The sequence below is a fragment of the Haliotis rufescens genome, unplaced genomic scaffold (genome assembly GCF_023055435.1).
Source record: "Haliotis rufescens isolate VD_foot unplaced genomic scaffold, xgHalRufe1.0.p SCAF_4, whole genome shotgun sequence".
NCBI lineage: Eukaryota > Metazoa > Mollusca > Gastropoda > Lepetellida > Haliotidae > Haliotis > Haliotis rufescens.
The window spans coordinates 4,674,565-4,694,080 of record NW_025964112.1 but is presented as its reverse complement, the minus strand read 5'-3'; the positions used below and the strand labels follow the sequence as shown (position 1 = coordinate 4,694,080).

General features: G+C 36.9%; 1 protein-coding gene across 5 annotated transcripts in view; it reads left to right on the top strand.

Annotated features, from left to right (window-relative positions):
• LOC124143006 (thrombospondin type-1 domain-containing protein 7A-like) overlaps window positions 1-18,834 on the top strand; it is a 428,609-nt gene extending 409,775 nt beyond the window's left edge. For 3 of the 5 annotated variants that reach the window (XM_048382583.1, XM_048382585.1, XM_048382584.1), the window contains one exon: window positions 1,547-2,964. In XM_048382583.1, coding sequence (XP_048238540.1) covers window positions 1,547-2,699 — 1,153 coding nt within the window. In that variant the 3' untranslated portion in view covers window positions 2,700-2,964. Of the gene's footprint in view, window positions 1-1,546; window positions 2,965-14,338 lie in introns of those variants that run through there. The other 2 variants (XM_048382586.1, XM_048382587.1) reach the window with 2 other exon arrangements.
• The last annotated feature ends 682 nt before the right edge of the window (window positions 18,835-19,516 follow it).

The following is a 19,516-nucleotide window of genomic DNA, read 5'->3' as shown; positions in this document are numbered from 1 at the left end:
CTCACACATTTCATCTTACCATCCTGCAATGTTATATTTCATGGAGATATGACTGTGTTGGAATAGAGCCATTGGCTTATAGAGAAATTGCAAGAGGTTCCACCACATATGATTAGCTAACCAAACAGTTTCTCTGGTGTTTATGTTTGCATAAATTGAAAACAAATTAGACCATGCCCACCAGCAGACTACTGTTTTCTCATTGGCTGATAATAGGGAGGGCGGGGCTTGGGTGGCATCACTGTGCTGAAAGATGTCACTGATTTCGTATCATTGTCTGCAGGTTTTTGTGTTTATGATTAAATATTAATGAATAAATTATATATTTATAAGAATTGATGGGGATTTATACAGTATGCACACTGTTTTGTACGTAATGCGAATTTACACTGTGTGCTTGCTGGCTTTACATTTATACCTCTATAAACATACAAAATAGTCAAGTCTTAAGCAAAACAGACAGGTTACCTCAAGAAACTGGTCAAGTGCAGGGAGGGTATTATTTCTTATCAGGCGACTTTCAGGAAACATTACACCGACCCGTGAGGATCTGGGGTAGAATAGGTCTTCAGAAACCCATGCTTGTTGTAAGAGGCGACTAATGGGATCGGGTGGTCAGGTTCACTGACTTGGTTGATGCATGTCATTTATCCCAATTGTGTGGATCGATGCTCATGATGTCAGTCACTAGATTGTCTGATCCAGACTCAATAATTTACAGACAGCCGTTATATGGCTGGAATATTACGGAGTGCGGTGTTAAACAACAAAACAAAACAAACATTACACCGGATGTATGCTTGAAGAAGTTATCAAATGTTTCAAATGATTTTGCTATCTTCACAACTATTTGTTTGATTTGTTTGGTGATACTGTGTGTTATTTTGTTCTAGACCTTGTTGTTACATTCATGTTCAGTAAGTCACTGTTGTAGGAGCTTTTATTCATTATATTCATTTTGAATTTCTTCTGTTCATCTTTTCTGATTTGATTTGCTGCTGTTTTGTGTATTTCCCACTTTATTTTGAATGTTGAAAGTATCCATAAATATGTCTTGAACTTATTCAGAAATATGATATTGCTAAGATATACAATATACATCTGACAAGGTTTGTGATGTCATGTATTGAGAATGGTGTTCAGCTGTTTCCTCGTTACAATTAGGGTTTTATGTGCTCTTTGAAAACATATGGTTATTAGGACATTCAAGTTTAATGACCTTGTAGGTGTTTAAGGGCTTTGTCTTTTAAACACCTCCGTAAAACTTAATGTGTTTGAATGATGGGCGAAGGTGTGTTCTTTAATGCATGTATTTCTCTGTAGATAAGTTTTTAGGAAAACATTATCCTTACTTCATGTGAGCCTTGAAGTTCTTTTAGTATTGTGAAATTAGAATACTATCAGCTAAATAATGCTAATGCTAAATATGAAGATTTTTTAGAAATTTTAGATTGAAAATGAACATTCCTGAGTATATTTTCAACATTCACTCCCCATTTTGTGTCAGCTTTTGTCTCAGTTTGTTTCTCCTTTTTTTGCTTTTTAGTGAGCTGTTCCGTACCGGTCCACGTCCAAGACGTCGTGATGGCAAATCCAGCCAAAATGACATCAGAGGTTCTCAAAATATGAATGAGAAAAATGCCGAAATGGACGCCCTATACAAGCAGTGCAACCAGTCTACAAATGACCTGAATAAAGACCTCGAAAAAGTCCCTGACCACATGCAGAATGTACGTCTACTGCATGGAATAACGGCTGATGAACGTCCCTCAAGGAGTGCTTGTCCCCATGTGTCGCAAAGATTTTACGCATGTTTGTTTTGTCCAAAAAATCATGAAAATTCAGAAAATGAACTGAATCAAGCTAACCTTACTAATGAGAGCACTGAATTGACCATACGATCAGCATGCCTTTCCAACCGTGAACTCGATCTAGATCTACCTTCCCCCGTGTTGTATTCTAACATAGGAGAGTTGCAGTTTCACTCCAGCATGTTAGAAGACATAGACAGACACAATGTTCCCAGTAGGTCTTCAGTAGATCGTTGGAATGAAGACAATTCCTTAACGTCACACTTTGAACACGACTCCTATGCATGCAGCCTTAATACAACTCAGAGTTTTGATCGTGAAACTAACAAATCAAGTGATTCAAAGTTGTTTGGAGACGACATTCGGCGTGATCCTAGTCTAGTTAAGATGCAGAGTCAGGACTCTAATGATGAAGCAGTGTTGTCTTTGTATGCATTGCCACATAAGTCTCGTGTTGCCGTGCACTCTCCCGAAGACAATCAGGAGCTGGGAGGAAGCACGCTAGAACCTACCACTCACTTGTGGCACAAAACGCTCAGGCCTGTGAAGCCGTCGTATGGTGCAAGAACCAGAGATGAACCCAGCTTGGACAAGAGGAGTTCCCATGGCGGACCTCCTCCACCAGTTCCTCCACGGCAGTACAGTGAAAGGAGCTCCCCGAATGGGAGTGCGGAAAGACTTGATGTCCACAGCCTAAGTGCAGGCAATATCTGTGATATGGACAGGAACTCACGGCGAGGAGCTGCACAAAGATCATTTTGGTCGCCCCAGATAAAAAATGATCGGACACATCCCCTTGACACTCGTGAATCCCACAGTGTGAAAACTATCCCTGTGCTTAAAGTCAATGGGGAAATAACAGTGGACAAAAAGGAGACAACTGTTTAGTGTGTCCATCACACAGCATCATATGCTTCTGTTGTAACAGATATATACTACTCAAAAAAGAAGTTAAGGAACACCCAATTCTGTCATATAACTATCATTAGGGACTGGTCATGGATATATTATAGGGAGAGTCATGTAAAAGTGACACACTTAGATTTTTTTCAACAATTTTTTTTAGCAATCTGAACATTATTTAGTATGATGTGTGTGGTGGGTGTCATGAAAAAATGTTACATGTATTTTTTTGTATTTTGTTTTGGGTTTGTTTGTTTGGTGTTTTTTTTTTTTTTGGGGGGGGGGGGGGGGGGGGTGGCGTCATGAAAAAGACCATTCCAACCCCAAACCTGAAAGAATCGGGTGTTCTTTAACTTCTTTTGAGTAGTAAATACTGAGGGATGACTAAGGGGACACTTAAAAATAGACCAAAAAAATCACAGCTGCATTCAATTATGGATGATTCATCAAGAAACGCAACATTAGTGAAATGTCAGTATTGTTTGTGTCATCATATTACAGACAGAAAACATCATTTTAAGGTGAAGTGGAGTTGCCCAGTGGGTGAAGCACGGCTCATGACACCGAGGGTACAATATCTCTCAGGTGTCTGCCTTAGCGGGAATCTAGCTGCAAGGGTGGCCAACCTTGACATCCTCATCTTGCTAGTTATGGACAGCAGATGGAAAACATTAATGTCATTCAACATTGTCATCAAAACATCAGACTCCATCATACATTTGTTAAATATTTTCATATTAATTCAGTTCTTGGTCTGTAGATTAAATGAAAAACACTCCATAGTGCTATAAATGTAGGGACTTGATTGTAGGAGATTTCCAAGCTTGATTTTACTTTGAGTCTGTAAGTCTTATTAATATAATATTATCATATGTTGTTTTTTTAAAGTAACTTAAAAAGTAGTTTTGGAAAAAATACTACTAAATAATGATGTGATAAATTAGAGATTTCATAACACAATACAGTAAACTACTGTTATAATGAACTCAAAGGACCACTACATTTAGTTTGTTAAAACCTGATTTCGTTATAAGCACATTCAGCATATGGACAGGACCAAAAACAACAGTTCGGTATATCTGCCAGTTTGTTATAACCGTGTTCATTATAAACGTAGTTTACTGTATATAATTTGTATGGTGCTAATTACAAGCTAGTGTTGTCCACACAGTGATAATAAACCGATTCATGTGTGAGTTTTAATCCAATGAATCTTCTTGCAGTCTAGACTAGTACCATTATTAGCTGGCTTTTCAGCTTAGTAATGACTCCTCCAGATAAAACTGCTGCTGTGTGTGTAGATAGGAACGTATCATACTGACTGTAGCTATAGTCCAGATAGTGTTACTGGGTAGAAGAAGTTTGTACCTTAAATAGAAATGCTCGCAATGTGATCTTTTAGCTGTATGACGATCCAACTCCATACTCTAACATAGTCGAACGTTCAATGATCTGACAGAACGCTATGATAATCCAGGAAACCAATCATACAAAAGTAATGTTGATCTTTTAGTTTATGTTCTCTTTGACACAGTTATTACTGGCAAACACAAATGTGTCAAAATGTGTCACCAAAGATTGCCAACTTCTATGACCTAAATGACGTGATCAGACCTCCCTTAACAAAGAAACGTCCCAAACAATGCCACATCAAACAGTGCGGGACTCACACAGACTTCTAGGCGTTGATAACAAAACTATTTGTATGTAACCATCCATACTTGTACAGCTTCTGAATCGTCTGTGTTAGTTACAGTTAAGCAAACAAGTAAATGTTCTTTGATAGTTTATTGTAGAATTAATAACTATAGGTCACAATTGACATGTATGCATAGATTAGATTAAATATGTGTTATTAATTAAGTGATGTTTGGACAAAAATTGTGATCTATATTTTCCCTGACTCTACTTATGTATTGTTGGTACAAGAATGACTCAAAACAATTCCTATTAAGTAAACGAGAAATATGATTTTGATTTTAATCTTTTAAATACCTAAATTTGGTGAGAAAATAAAACCATGCAAACAATTATTGCCAACAGGCATATCCTTTCTTTGACAATAAATATAAATAATAACAAATAATGGGGCTGGATTAGAAAACATACTTGTGTCTTGTTTGAAATAGACTGAGACCTTCAGAGGTGAGACCATGTTTCTTCAGAAAATATGCCTAGCATTCTTTACTAGGAACAATATAAATTTGATTTGAAGAACTGAAATTAACAGACATTAATACTGAAATAAATACTGTAAATCTGGAAGGTTTTGCACCATGAAATGACTGCAAGTGGCTAATAATAACTGTTTGATTGGCATTCTAGAAGTTGGTGAGTAAGAAAATGTACAACTTCATGGATAACAACTTCTGGTTTATTGCGTATAGCGGGGTTTCGATGTAGATTCTTACACTGTTATCAAGCTGGAGAGTCAACAACCAAGTGATGAGAGGTATAAATGCATGATATTTTGTGATAAGCAGCAGATTAACCTTGACAACAACAGGTAATCGATAACAAGTAGCATACAGATAATTGGATGAAGCCAGATGTACAGTAAGAATAACAAATAGCACACAGGTAATGAAGCTAGATGTACAGTAAGAATAACAAATAGCTGACAGGTAATGAAGCCAAATGTACAGTAAGGATAACAAATAGCACACAAGTAATGAAGCACACAGGTAATGAAGCCAAATGTACAGTAAGAATAAGAAATAGCACACAGGTAATGAAGCTAGATGTACAGTAAGAATAACATAGAGCACACAGGTAATGAAACCAGATGTACAGTAAGAATAAGAAATAGCTCACAGGAAATGAAGCCAGATGTACAGTAAGAATAACATAGAGCACACAAGTAATGAAGCAAGATGTACAGTGAGAATAACAAATAGCTCACAGGTAATGAAGCCAGATGTACAGTAAGAATAACAAATAGCACACAGGTAATGAAGCCAGATGTACAGTAAGAATAACAAATAGCACACAAGTAATGAAGCAAGATGTACAGTGAGAATAACAAATAGCTCACAGGTAATGAAGCCAGATGTACAGTAAGAATAACAAATAGCACACGGGTAATGAAGCTAGATGTACAGTGGGAATAACAAATAGCTCACAGGTAATGAAGCCAGATGTACAGTAAGAATAACAAATAGCTCACAGGTAATGAAGCTAGATGTACAGTGGGAATAACAAATAGCTCACAGGTAATGAAGCCAGATGTACAGTGAGAATAACAAATAGCTCACAGGTAATGAAGCCAGATGTACAGTAAGAATAACAAATAGCACACGGGTAATGAAGCTAGATGTACAGTGGGAATAACAAATAGCTCACAGGTAATGAAGCCAGATGTACAGTGAGAATAACAAATAGCTCACAGGTAATGAAGCCAGATGTACAGTAAGAATAACAAATAGCACACGGGTAATGAAGCAAGATGTACAGTGAGAATAACAAATAGCTCACAGGTAATGAAGCCAGATGTACAGTAAGAATAACAAATAGCACACGGGTAATGAAGCCAGATGTACAGTAAGAATAACAAATAGCACACAGGTAATGAAGCTAGATGTACAGTAAGAATAACATAGAGCACACAGGTAATGAAGCTAGATGTACAGTGGGAATAACAAATAGCACACAGGTAATGAAGCACACAGGTAATGAAGCACATGGGTAATGAAGCCAGTTTACAGTAAGGATAAGGATTGAAAGGATTAAACAGTTCTGACAGACTGACTAGATCCTAAATATAACAGTCTATTATCTGATTAGATATTCATAGGCAGACGAGATGTAAAGCCCTTGATCTCTGGTGATCAAAGGTTTGTAACGGCAGATTTTTATAGCTCTTGGGCATTTTCTTTTGATGAAGATCTGATGTTTGGTTTGGGGAATTTGATGGCAAGGGAATTTTTGCTGGTGGTCTGAGAGGGCTGAGTTGCTGTCTGCTTTGGTTGTTGGAGTCTTATGTTCTTTGATACGGGTATCTACTGGGCAGGAGGTTACACCAATGTACAACTCACCACAGTCACAATTAAATCACAATTATAGATTATTCCTTTGGGGGGTAGCTTGTTTGAGGAGGGGGTTATGGCCATTGGCTTGTAGGATGGTTCTAAGGGATGGGGAGCCAGTGAAGATGGTATCAATGCATGCTTGGTGCTTTAGTAATCTACTGATTTGATGAGAGGTCATGCCAGTGTAGGGTTGGGTGATTCTGATGGGGGCCGATCTGGTCTGGTCGATTTGGGTTTGGTCTGCAGTGTGAAGTAAATGGTCCTCTTGACTAGTTCGATAGGACTGGTTGAGATTGGTGAAGACATGCTGCAGATGTTTAAGTTCATGGTCAAAGTCAAGGTTGCTGGAGCAGATGTTCTTGGCTCTCTTGGTCAGTGTCGAGATGATGCCAGACTTAGATTTAGGGTTGTGGTTAGTGTTGAAGAGAATGTACTGGTCAGAATGGGTAGGTCTCCAGCTTCATAACGGTGTAAGAATGGACATGGAACATCGCTATAGACAATAAACCAGAAGTCGTTATCTATAAAGTTGTACCTTTTCCTACTGGCTAACAATCGCCTTAACTGCAGCTGAAAAGTTTTGTGACACCCTCTTACACTTTTGCAGGTGTTATAGTTGATAAGTAGGAAGCTTGATATGATAACGGTGTTAGAACCTACACCGAAACGTGAAGAAGTTCATCCATAAATCTTATCCTTATATAGATGCAGGTGTTACTGTAGTTGACAATGGAGGTTGGAGTAACATGTTTATCGAACAGAATAGACTGGCTGGCGTATGTCCGGGTTACTCGATGTTATGTCAACAACTAGACAAGCGTTAGTGAACTTAGACTAATTATCGAGTGTTGACAATGTGTGATTAGGGAAATACATGAAGTGAGGGATTATGTATTTAATGATGAACTGGCTGGTTTGACGTGTGGAAGTGAAGTCAAGAAATTTGACTCCTCTCGTCTTTTGTTTGTTGTTGAAATCTGCTGCATCATGACACTACTGTGAGTGTGTGTCGTCCGCAGTTTTCACAGTACTTTCCTGCTTTCTAGATTTACAGTATGGGTGAACACCCAAACATGTGTCTGGTCTCGCACAGTAAGATATTGTAAAGTTTGAGAGAAACACAGGAATCTTGCAAAATTAGTCCAGAGAGTTGACCTTCACCTAAAGACCAAAAGTGAAATGGTTGGTTCAGTAATTGAACTTTCAGCTGTTCTGTTTGTCATTTTACTTAGGAATGTCATACCATCAATAAGCTGATTCTGTTTCAAACAATTTCCAATTTATTTTCAAGATGATTTAGTATGTATGTCAAAGAAGCTTGGAAGATGTTGTAAAGGTTTGTTCACAATCACTGACAAATAAAACAGTACAACAACTGTAAATCGAAGATATATTCAGCAGGAAAATCTTAAATTGGCAACATTACTTAACTGTGCAAGAGATATTCTAGGTATGAACACATGTAAATTTTGGATGAAAGTGTTAGGGCATGGTTTGTTTTTCTTTGTTGTTAGATTGTGCAGATGTTGTTTCAGCGACAGGTTTGGGTAAGCAACAATCCACTGAGTCACTCTGTGCATTGATCTTCTAAATGCTGTCCCATGTGGTAGCAAATAATATTGATAACACATTTACAACGTTTCAGGCTGGGAGAACATCTGGCAGGGTGGGAGAACATCTGGCTTCATTCGTGTGTGTAAATGTACAGAAATACAGCCAGATGTGACAAGATTATATATATATTACAATATAATTGACTCAACCGGTTTTCAAATGAAGCCAGATGTGGTAGGGCCTACCTACCTACCTACCTACCTACCTACCTACCTACCTAACCCCCCTACCCCCATTTATAAACATGGACTAGATACATCACATTTGATGCAGGGTCCTTAACTGTGAGTACACATAGTTAATTGGTACTAACAGCTATAGGAGAAAGCTGCACACAGTGTGGGAATTTAATTGATTAGAATTTACCACCTATATTCTCAGTGGACCAAAATGATAGTATTCCAAATTACATGTATACACAGTTTGATGAAATGTGAATGCTGGCTGCAACACAAACCCAGCATGCCGTGATGAGGAAGCTGACATCCTTCAAGAACTAAGACAATACATCCTGGAAGTGAGGCCTGAACTGTTGTATCTTTTCCACTGACCTGTCTTCTCAACACACATACCTCTATTCAAGGCTGGCTTCAAGTAAAGTCAACTTCCTTGGTCTTTATACACAAATAGAGCAAAAACTAAAGTATATACTTATTCTTCTCTTGTGTTCATTCCCAAATTGAGAGTTAGATAAATGCATAAATATACATAATCTTATGGTTTCACCTACCAGGGTACATCAGAAATACTAATTTGGTTCTGCACTACATTGCTTGAGATGCTTGTTCAATTATTGCTGTAACTGAGTTAAGCTATGATGTCATTATTTGATGTCATAGCATGAAATATATTTATATATAGGGGCGGTCGGGTAGCCTAGTGGTTAAAGCGTTCGCTCGTCACGCCGAAGACCCGGGTTCGATTCCCGACATGGGTACAATGTGTGAAGCCCATTTCTGGTGTCCCCCGCTGTGATATTGCTGAAATATTGCTAAAAGCGGCGTAAAACCACTCACTCTCACTCACTATATTTATATATATGTATTGCCATTTTGATCATAATAATAATTCCTTTGTTCTTGGCAACATGATTTCATAATATTGCTGTAGCTTTAGACGAGTTCAGATTTGAAGGATGTTATAGAAGATTTAAGATATGTTCACTAATCATGAGTGTCGCTACCTTCACTGATGCTACCAGACACAGGGGGTGAGCGTTTTTCTTTGTGCTGCAAGGTTAGAAACAAGAGGCCTATTTTCGAAGCAATCTCAACCAAATAGATCTTTCTACCATCTGGGCTAGGCTGGAAGAAATCAACCCAGGTACATAGCCACTATCACAGACAATACGTAATCAAATGATAGAACATGACACATAATCATAACTTAGCTTTATGCTAAGATGGTCTTGGCCAGGAGAGTACAATGGTCTTGGTATTATGATTGCTCCGAGGATATAGCCCCAAACTTTCATTCTTATGTAATACATGTTCATATGAGAGTTTCATAATAAAACAAAAATTTCTATACATCTTTCTTTTGTCAATTGAGTGATTGTTACCTGATTATATAAAAGCTATAATGATTCACAAGGATTTGGCGCAACGCGGTATGTTGTGTATCGATATGAATATTGTGTCATAAGATCATGCAGGGATAATAAGCACATTATTTGGCATATAAAAATGAGATAAAACTTTTCTGGTATATGCGAGATTATTTCAAGTTAATGTATGATACCATTTTACAAACTATGTTTGGGTTGCATCCCAATTATGATGGCACATGACTGCTTAACATGGCAAAGTTGTCACGTATTGAATCACAATATTACTAACGCGATACATCATATTAGCCATCATACATCATATTGAGACAAAGTGCTACAGCTCTACTACATAATAAAAACAACAAAAATCATTTCCATATTCATAAGAGGAGCAGAATACATTGCACAATTCTAACTATATGATAAGCATGTGTTTATGAATCTCTATCAAAAAGTGATGCCAGGTGTTTGTAAAAAGATGGGCGTATCCTGCCCCACCATTGGCACCTGGCACAAACACATGCAAAGGCGAGTCAATTATTGACCTAAAAAAAGATGATACCAAAAGCTGGACTTGCTGCAATACTGCTTGACATTAAGGGAAAGTTGACTCTTGGAAAGTTGAAGTCATCCCTCTTGTCATTCAGCCTTATGGAGAGTTTTTTGTCACTCTGAATTTTCATGCATAGATCTGAACATGAAACAGAGGACAGTCTCACTGGTCTCTTCTATTTCTGGTTCAGGCGGGTAAATCAGTGGAAAGGAATTGGCTAAATGACTGTTGTTGAATGATACAAGGTCATTGGTAAACTTGGAGCCTAAATTAAACTTCTTGGCCAAATTCCCTTGTTTGATTTTGCCCAATCTCATTAAAATCAGATCTAAGTTCTTGCTGCCGCTAAGCAAAGATCTGAGGACATCCCATTATGGGTCATGTCAGAACGACCTTTCGCGAACTTTGATCGATCACTGAAATGAATAACAAGAAGTCCACATCAGCCGATTAGAAAGCAGCTTTCTCGAGCTTTACAGCACTTGTTTCAACCTGGTGACTTCCATTACAGGCTACGCTTGAAAAATATGTTTACACAGTTCTCGATAAAAAATTTGAAAACTGAACAAACGAACATTCAGGAATGTCTAATATATGGTTGAGATTGTATGGCAGTGCTTCCTACATACTGTGCAATGCCTCCTCCGTTCAATTATTTATCCCATGGAAGGGAGAGATAGACAATAAGTTTGACAGAATCAGTTGTATAGGCAGTAACTGTCATTCTGAATACCTCGTGTTAACGTTTTTGAGGTTGCATGATTAGAAAACACATTCCAACTGTCTCTTTCATGATCTGGTAAGCGACGCTTTGATTGAAAGGTCGTTCTGATGTGACCCATAATGGGATGTCCTCAGATCTTTGTTTAGCGATAGCGAGAACTAAGATATGATTTTAATGAGATTGGATTTTGCTAATCCAAGCAGAAAGTCGATTCAAAAACATCAAGAAACAGGTCAGCAAGATGGGGAGCAAAACTGGTGCCAATGGGGATGCCTGCTTCTTGCCCAAATTATAAGACATATCAGCATTGGTAACCAAATTCTGGACATGTCCCCATTATCAAACAAGTCCTTGCTTCAGGAAATGTAACTTTGACTTATTTGAGATATTGCATGTGCATGTAGTCCCACCATTGAGTTATCATCTTCTGTTTGTTTGTTTGTTTGTGTTTTTTTTGGTTTATTTGTTTCTTGTTTAACGCTGCATTCAGCAGTGTTCCAGCTATATGATGACAGCTTGTACATGATTAGGTCTGGCCCAGACAAACCAGTAACTTGGGTATGATGAAACACAATCCACGCAGTCACAGAGCCTGGCAACATGATCCATTGTGTCACAACCAGCATACCACACTGTTGGTATGCAGTCCTCAGAATGGTGGCTTAGGTGGTACTTTTGTGTGTTTTTCTATTATTTCCCTCTAAAGCAACAAGAATTTCATTTTCATCTGAACATATATTTTTCTGTTCCACAAATGGAGCAAAATGGAAGACTCCCAGGTAACGATAACAGGCTTGTCCCTGAAGACATGAAGAGCGGTAGTGGGTTGGTGGAGAAATTTCCATCTGTATTCCGCTTCAATGATTTACAGCAGAAAGGTTATCTAGGTGATACCTGCAGTCTTCACAGCAGATATTACTGTGCTTGACATTCAGGTCAAACCCCAAAACTGCTTGGAAGGTATTAGTTCCAGTCAAACCAACAATTTATCATTGTCTTCAGTCAGTGGTCAGAAACCATGAAGAAAGGGTTAGTCTCCATTAATCTACATCACAATATACCTACACTCTTATCATAATAGACTTCCACTAAAGTTAGTATATTTCAAGTCTGAGCAAGTGTGATAATACCTTACTTAAAATGGCCCAACCCATGGTTATATTTTGATAAACAACAAATATTAAATTATTGAGCATGCCAGTGATTAATACCTATTCAATAGCACCAATATCTTTTTCAATAGAATGACATCAAACAATATACATTGTTTGTTTGTTTGTTGTTTAAGGCCGCACTCAGCAATATTCCAGCTATATAACGGCGGTCTGTAAATAATCGAGTCTGGACCACACAATCCAGTGATTGACATTATGTGCATCGTTCTTTTTCATTAATGAAGTTCATGATCCATCACCTGATTGTCTGGTTTGTCACTGGTGTGTGGCGTCAGGTAAAAAACAAACATTTACTTTTTTAATCAGTTGTGTGAGTGGCAGGTGCTACGTCGCCTACCGGTAAGGCAAGACTAGCATACCCTTTTCAAGAAACCCTGGTGTCATCACTGATTTTCAGTGATCCATTCATATAATTTACACCCCTGTACAAAGTAGCTATAGTTCAACATTTGATGGCATTACCTACTTCCATAGCCAAGAAGGGACACACCCATCTATTCAATAGTGGAATCCCAGCAAGCCTACAGTTGCACTGGGAAAACCCAAGAAAGACCAGCTGTAGAATAGTTGCAACTGTAAAAGGATATATTAACAAGGCATATACTTGCTTATTGTCAGAACAAATTGTAAATGTTTCACGTGAATCTAACGGCATAGAGAAGCTATGACCTTTTGACACTAATGTCAGTGTGACAACAAATCTTTAAAAAAAAATATTTCAAAATAAGTATTTTATTTGGATTAAAAATATTTTGTTTCTTTGTTTATTGTTGAACTCAGCAATAGTTCAGGTACATGGCGGGTGCCTGTAAATAAACAAGTGTGGAGCAGACATTGATGTTATTATGAGTGATGACATCCAATCAGTCAAGTCAGTGAACCCCACCACCAGATCCGTTACATTCCTTCTTATGCTGCTGGGGACTTAGGGTCATTAGTTTATCCCCATTCTGCCGCTTGCTTCAGGCCATATTCCCACACAGAACGTTCCATTCAAGGTTCTTCCTTAATTATTATAGCAAACTAAGATATGTCAGTTCCTCTTGATTTAATCTCTCGAAATGTTATATGGAATGAATGCCTAAAAAGATAAAATCCTTTGAGTGGAATAGAGGATTTGTATTTTCTTGTAGCTCTAAACTGGAATCATGCCATCAGTCAGTAATTCTAGCAGTCAGGGGTGCTATATTTATTTCCGATATCATGTTTACACGGGGATGGATAAACATGCTATATCTTCAATAAATGAGATTCAGTTTCAGTGTAAGTGTTGAAGAGGGATACAGATTCACAGATTGTGAGACTCATCTTAACCCTATATCTCCCTTCAGCATGTTTTTGGAAATCTTATGGCAACACAGTGTAAGTCAAAGTGTATCAATAGTAATTAAATAAACCAGTAGTCAACAGATGAATAATGGCCACACAGATCTCACAGGGTAAGAACACTATTCTCAGATTTTCGGCCTTTCTGTTTAGTTTGGTTTACGGATCTGCAAAAAATAAAAATACCAACAAAAAAACAGAGAAAAAAATGTGATCAGTATGGCAAGCTTTTATACACCGATGATGATTAAGCTTGTTTCGACAATAAAATGGCAATGAAAAACCTGTCAGATTTTAAATTTATAATATTTATAATCACCAGGACCAGGACAAGATTTTTTATCAACTACCGATCCAAATGAAACTTTATCATGATCAAAAATTTTCCGCATAATGCATTTTATTTTAGTATTTTTCCGACCTACTGACTAAATGTTTTACTATCAAAATGTGTAACACCTCCCAACCCCCCGACAAAATGGTCTGTACACATATCTTCCTACACACATATATAATAGTGGAATTGATGTGGCAGCAAAGATCTCACAGTGCAAGTCAATGTTTATCAATGGTGTTCTCAGAAAGTAATAGTATATACAAAAAGTATTCCTAAAAAGGTTTCTACAGCTGATTCACTCTGTTTTTGTGTTTGCAGCAAGAGTGTGCAGAAGGAGACCCGGTATAGATATTCATCCTATACAATGCGACGATGTAGTGCTTCCGACTCGGGGACGGCCGCTGTCAACGGGGGCAATTCAGTTTACATCAGTCGGAAGTCTCTCGCAGCCACCACAGACAGGGTTAATTGAGAAGCGTGTCAGAAAGCATTGCATTAATGGATGTTCACCTCTGCCCAGCACATCCTAAACTGCTTGCCAATTATTTTGGTTTGGCTTCAAATACGCTTGGATACTTCTGTTTCCAATGTGAAGAAAAAAAGAGAAATATCAAAGAGGATGCACAAGATGTTACTCTTGCTGAAGATTTCAGCTGTGACCTGGAATAGAAGCTTGGGAAAATGTTAAATGGATGATCTTCCTAGAAGGAAGTGAAATATAGATGATGGAATGATTCTAATACAGCGTACAATGTGCCCAGCAACCAGTGTCCGTGTTGGCAATATAGTCTCAACACACAAAATCTTTCACATACTAGTAATACATGTAACAAGCATTTTATCAGTTTTAGAATGACTTCAACAATGTAATTACAAGGCAAAAAAAGGTGTACTTTGGAAATGCTTTCTAGGCAAATTAATGTGTTTGTGGACTAGTTTTATTTGGAAATTGTTCATGAACAGTTTATTGTGTCAGTGAATAACTAGTTTAATTTGTAATTAGATCATGAACAGTTTATTGTGTCGGTGGACAACTAGTTTCATTTGTAATTAGATCATGAACAGTTTATTGTATAGAAACAAAGAAATACTGGAATTCATATACTTAAATATTCTTCAGAAAGGGTGTATCATATTTTGCTGTATTTTGATAGTTAAAATGATATTGTTATATACTGAAAAGTACTAAAGACAAACGTTTATGGAGTCCAGTACATTTTGTCAATTTACAGATCAGCCATACATATCCTTGTTGTGATTATTGATGAAGCCAGGTTTATTTGTTGTTTCATGTCTGTAATTAATAAACCTCAGATTTATGATATGTTTTCTGGATACTATGGTGATATATAGAGTGGGGAAAGGAACATTTGTTGCAAACACTTTATCATTATCTTAACCTGCTGGATATTTTATAAACTTACGCAGAAAAAGTATCCTGAATATTTTTGAGGATATTTTTATGAAGCTGTGTGCTCAGTCTTTACTACATAAAAACATCCCCCCCCAAATAGTCATGACCCCGAACTTTTGTTGTCAGGTTTGTTATAGGCATATGTGGTAGTCATTCCTAAATAATGATTTCTCAATTCAAATGGAATATAAACGTTAAACACTCTCGCATGACAATTCTACATGTAATGATGGTGATCAAACACACATAAATAGCTGAACCTTCTTATAAAGGAACCATCCAGAGCTGAAAACTATAAAATGTGGATTTTGTTGCAATATACTGAAAATGAATTTGGAAAAATATTTTCAATCTAATGGCTGTGTCAAGGCACATCCAGTGAGGATCAAGGATGATAGAACTTACGTCATTGCTGATGAGCAGATATGTAAATCTTGTTACAGTCTTGGGAATCTGTCATCTTCTTGATCCTAGTCTTCGTCCAAGGTATGCCGACATATGCATCATAGGAGTGTACTCCTCTTGGACTTGGATTCCATTACCGATCATTAGCAATTTACTGGGACCAAGGATTATATCTCTACTTGGACCCATGTATATTGATGATGAAATGGCGCTGAGAGAAATGTCTGCTTTAGTTCTATCCTCATACCATTACCATGATACAATCCAACACTTGATATTAATTATCTTTGTTTGTTAAAAATCTAAGTATCTCTTCCCTTCTCCCCACCCCAGCCGAGATGTACATATTTTGTGTTGATAAAAATGCACTTGTAAATTTGTCATAGCATCATCAACCACATCATTCTGTAAAAGAGCAATATGTTTTCTTAATGCATTGTCCAGATCATTAATTGTTGTATATATACAGACACCTGTCCAGTCATTTTGTGTGCATTGTTACAGCATCTACTGAAAGTGGCCATAAGTGAGCTCGCACTTTGTATTTCTTCACAGGATCTCCATTAATACAATGTAGCAAGATAATATTTCCAAGTCGACACACCTTTTGTGTAGTTATGCTTTTCACTTGTACTTACACTTTACACCAAAGAATGCGAAATAAAGTGACCCATGTCACGTTTAGGTATAGTATTAACAGAGAACAAGGTGCTGGGATCTATTGACATTATTTTTGGAAGTGACATTATATTTGCTTCACAGAACCCTGCGGGCTCACATATATAGCTGCTTACACTGCTGTGTTGTAGTAAAATGATCAGTGTATCAATGATCCATTCATGATTCTTGCCATGTCCTCATTATCAATTATCAAGGTCCTCATTGAAAATGAAAATGTAAACCATCATACTTCGGATCTACCTCCTTGATAAGCAACTATAATCATTTCCCTTCAGTTCTTCTACTACTCAATTCTGTAGCCTGAGTATCACCACTCTCAATTTAGGTAATCATAGATAAGAACTGACTTTTGGTGGGGGACACTCATCTTGGATTATCCAGTGCATCGTGGCTCTCTCCTGAAAAAGAGTTCGGCATAGATCTACATCTAAAAGCAAGCCCTCATATTTAAGTGAATTGGAAATCTAATAAATGATCTTTTGACTTATAAAGACATATTCTTGAGTATTAAGACACAGGATGGAAGACCTTATGCTGCAACACATTCGCAGTTGTATTCGAGATGGAACGCAAGAAGGCAAGTTGTGCACTGGGGATATTATTAGTTGTAATAGTATCAAGAGGGGTATGTGTGGCTTAAGCCTCCCACGTTAGGCTTTATACCATGAGCTGAGGTTAACTTGGACTGTGTCACATGACTTTGTCATTGACTGGTAAACAACATGCAGCCTTTTGCTTTGTATCAGGGCATAAGGGATTTTATTCTCCAGCTCAGAAAATCCATGTGCAGCCTGTTTTCTTCATGGTGGGGTATAAAGGATTTATTCTCCCCCTCAGAAAATTATTTCCTTAGGAGGCAGGATAGGCTCATTTATTTCATATTTTTACAGATGAGTCTGCCCTGAATCTTTACAAAATTCAAAATGTGCAAAACTTGCACTTATTTTGAACATCATCTTTACTTTTATTTCAAGAGCATTTTTTAGGAAATGTATGTCACAACATAAAATATCTCTAGCATTCTGGCATCTATATATTAAAGTGAAACAAAACTTTATGATAGGCACTGAAAACTGGAATTAAGAATTATTTCTTTGATAGGTTAATTGCGAGATATTTATCATTGATATGTTATTGTATTGCAGTATGTGTTTCATTGTAAATAGCAACAGTGCTTTCATGTTTTTGTTTTCATATGTTTATCACCTATGTTGAATAATCATTGTTGATTTGTTTGTTTATACATCTATTGAAATTATCATTCAGATGACTTCCAAGAGGTTAGCTTTTAATTAATTAAAACAAATATGTAAGTTTAAACGTAACCATTTACAATATTCTATGTATAATGTATCATGTGCAGTCAGTGGTTTTAATTGTGATTAAGGATACATTTCAAATCATCACTCAAGATAAATCTCAAAATGAAACTGTCATCAGAGCCACATAGTTCTCATTGTATTTGTGAGTTGAAACATAAAGTCATAAAAGCAGAATTTCAGCCATATTGTAAATAATGGAATTTCATTAACACTGAGAACTAACAAGTTGAAATTATCGGATTTGGTACTTTTCTCTTGTTTAGAACAAGTGTATCTTCAAATGGCCTCATTCAAAACAAAAAGGCACATTTGGAATAATATATAGATGTTGTTTTTTTAGACTGACCCAAGTGTGGACATCAGTCTGATAAAAGACTCTTATGCAGATTCTCTCTAGGTGAATTTTGTTCAATGGATAGCACAGCCACCAAGTATGGAATTTGGGGCACCTCGAACACCTCAGAGTTTAGTGGCATCAAATATTTCTGCCTAGTGCATGTGGAATCATGTGATCAGTATTCAAATTTGCATATAGCAAGGACATGTGGACATGACAAGGTTACAAGGATAGGTTTGCTTAGAACATGAAACAGGTTCTACCAGTTGGTGAATATCAGAATACTGTGAAGTACTTAGTCTACATTGTACAATTGAAACACAAAAGATGAAATGTAAATTTTTGTTTATATTCCCCCATTAATTAAAATCTGTACTGCATGTTGTTTATCTCACACAGTAGACTAGACTTACATCTGAATTGTGTATTTCATCCCATCAACACTTTCACACTCGATTCCAGTTCTGTGTAATATTCTGCTCTTTATTTCTGTGCAAAATATTGTTGATTTTATTGTCTTCATTACATGTTAAAATCTGGTGTTAATATTTTGCCCCAAATCTTATTTATTTTGTGTGACCCTTTTGAATAAAACACAGTGTCTTTGTAAATATTGGTAAGCAATTGAAAGATGAATAAATTCATTTTGCATAAATATGTTTTATTTCTGACTGAATAACTTTGTGGAAAGTATCACTCAGTGCAGCAACTCCAAAGTACAGCAGAGAACAACATATCATCTGCTTATGAAAATAAGATGCATACAAATTATAAGCATATATATATCTTATTTTAAACATGGAGAGAAATAGCTTGTGTAAATTATCAAGAGGTCAATTCTTTCTCAATTTGTCCAATTTAAACAACAATGTAAACTGCTGGGCAAAAGACAGTATACACCCATGTTTGATGTTGGCTAAAAACAAACAATGGTTGTCAATGGTGATGCATTACAAACAGTGTTTTGGACCTTGAGGTTGAAGTGTTTTGGCAACTACTTTCAGCCTTGTAATGTTTTAATAAGGTTAAAAAATAATAGTCTTGGTTCTCAGGCACCGCCCGCATCATCATAAAGTCCACCGCACGTTTCATTTTTGTTTCCATTTTTAAAAACATAAAAAAATCCTTAAACATTTCAAGTCCAATTGTAGTCAAATAATGTACCGGTATTCCAGTATTTTACTCATCAAGAAATATATTTATGTAGGGAGGCCCTTTCCCAGGTTGATTGTACAAATTGTTTATTTGGTTACAAAACTGTTTATAAGGTTACATAATAGTTTGAAAATATAAAAGAAAAAAATGACCCCGCCCATGCTCACTATATTTTCAAAAGC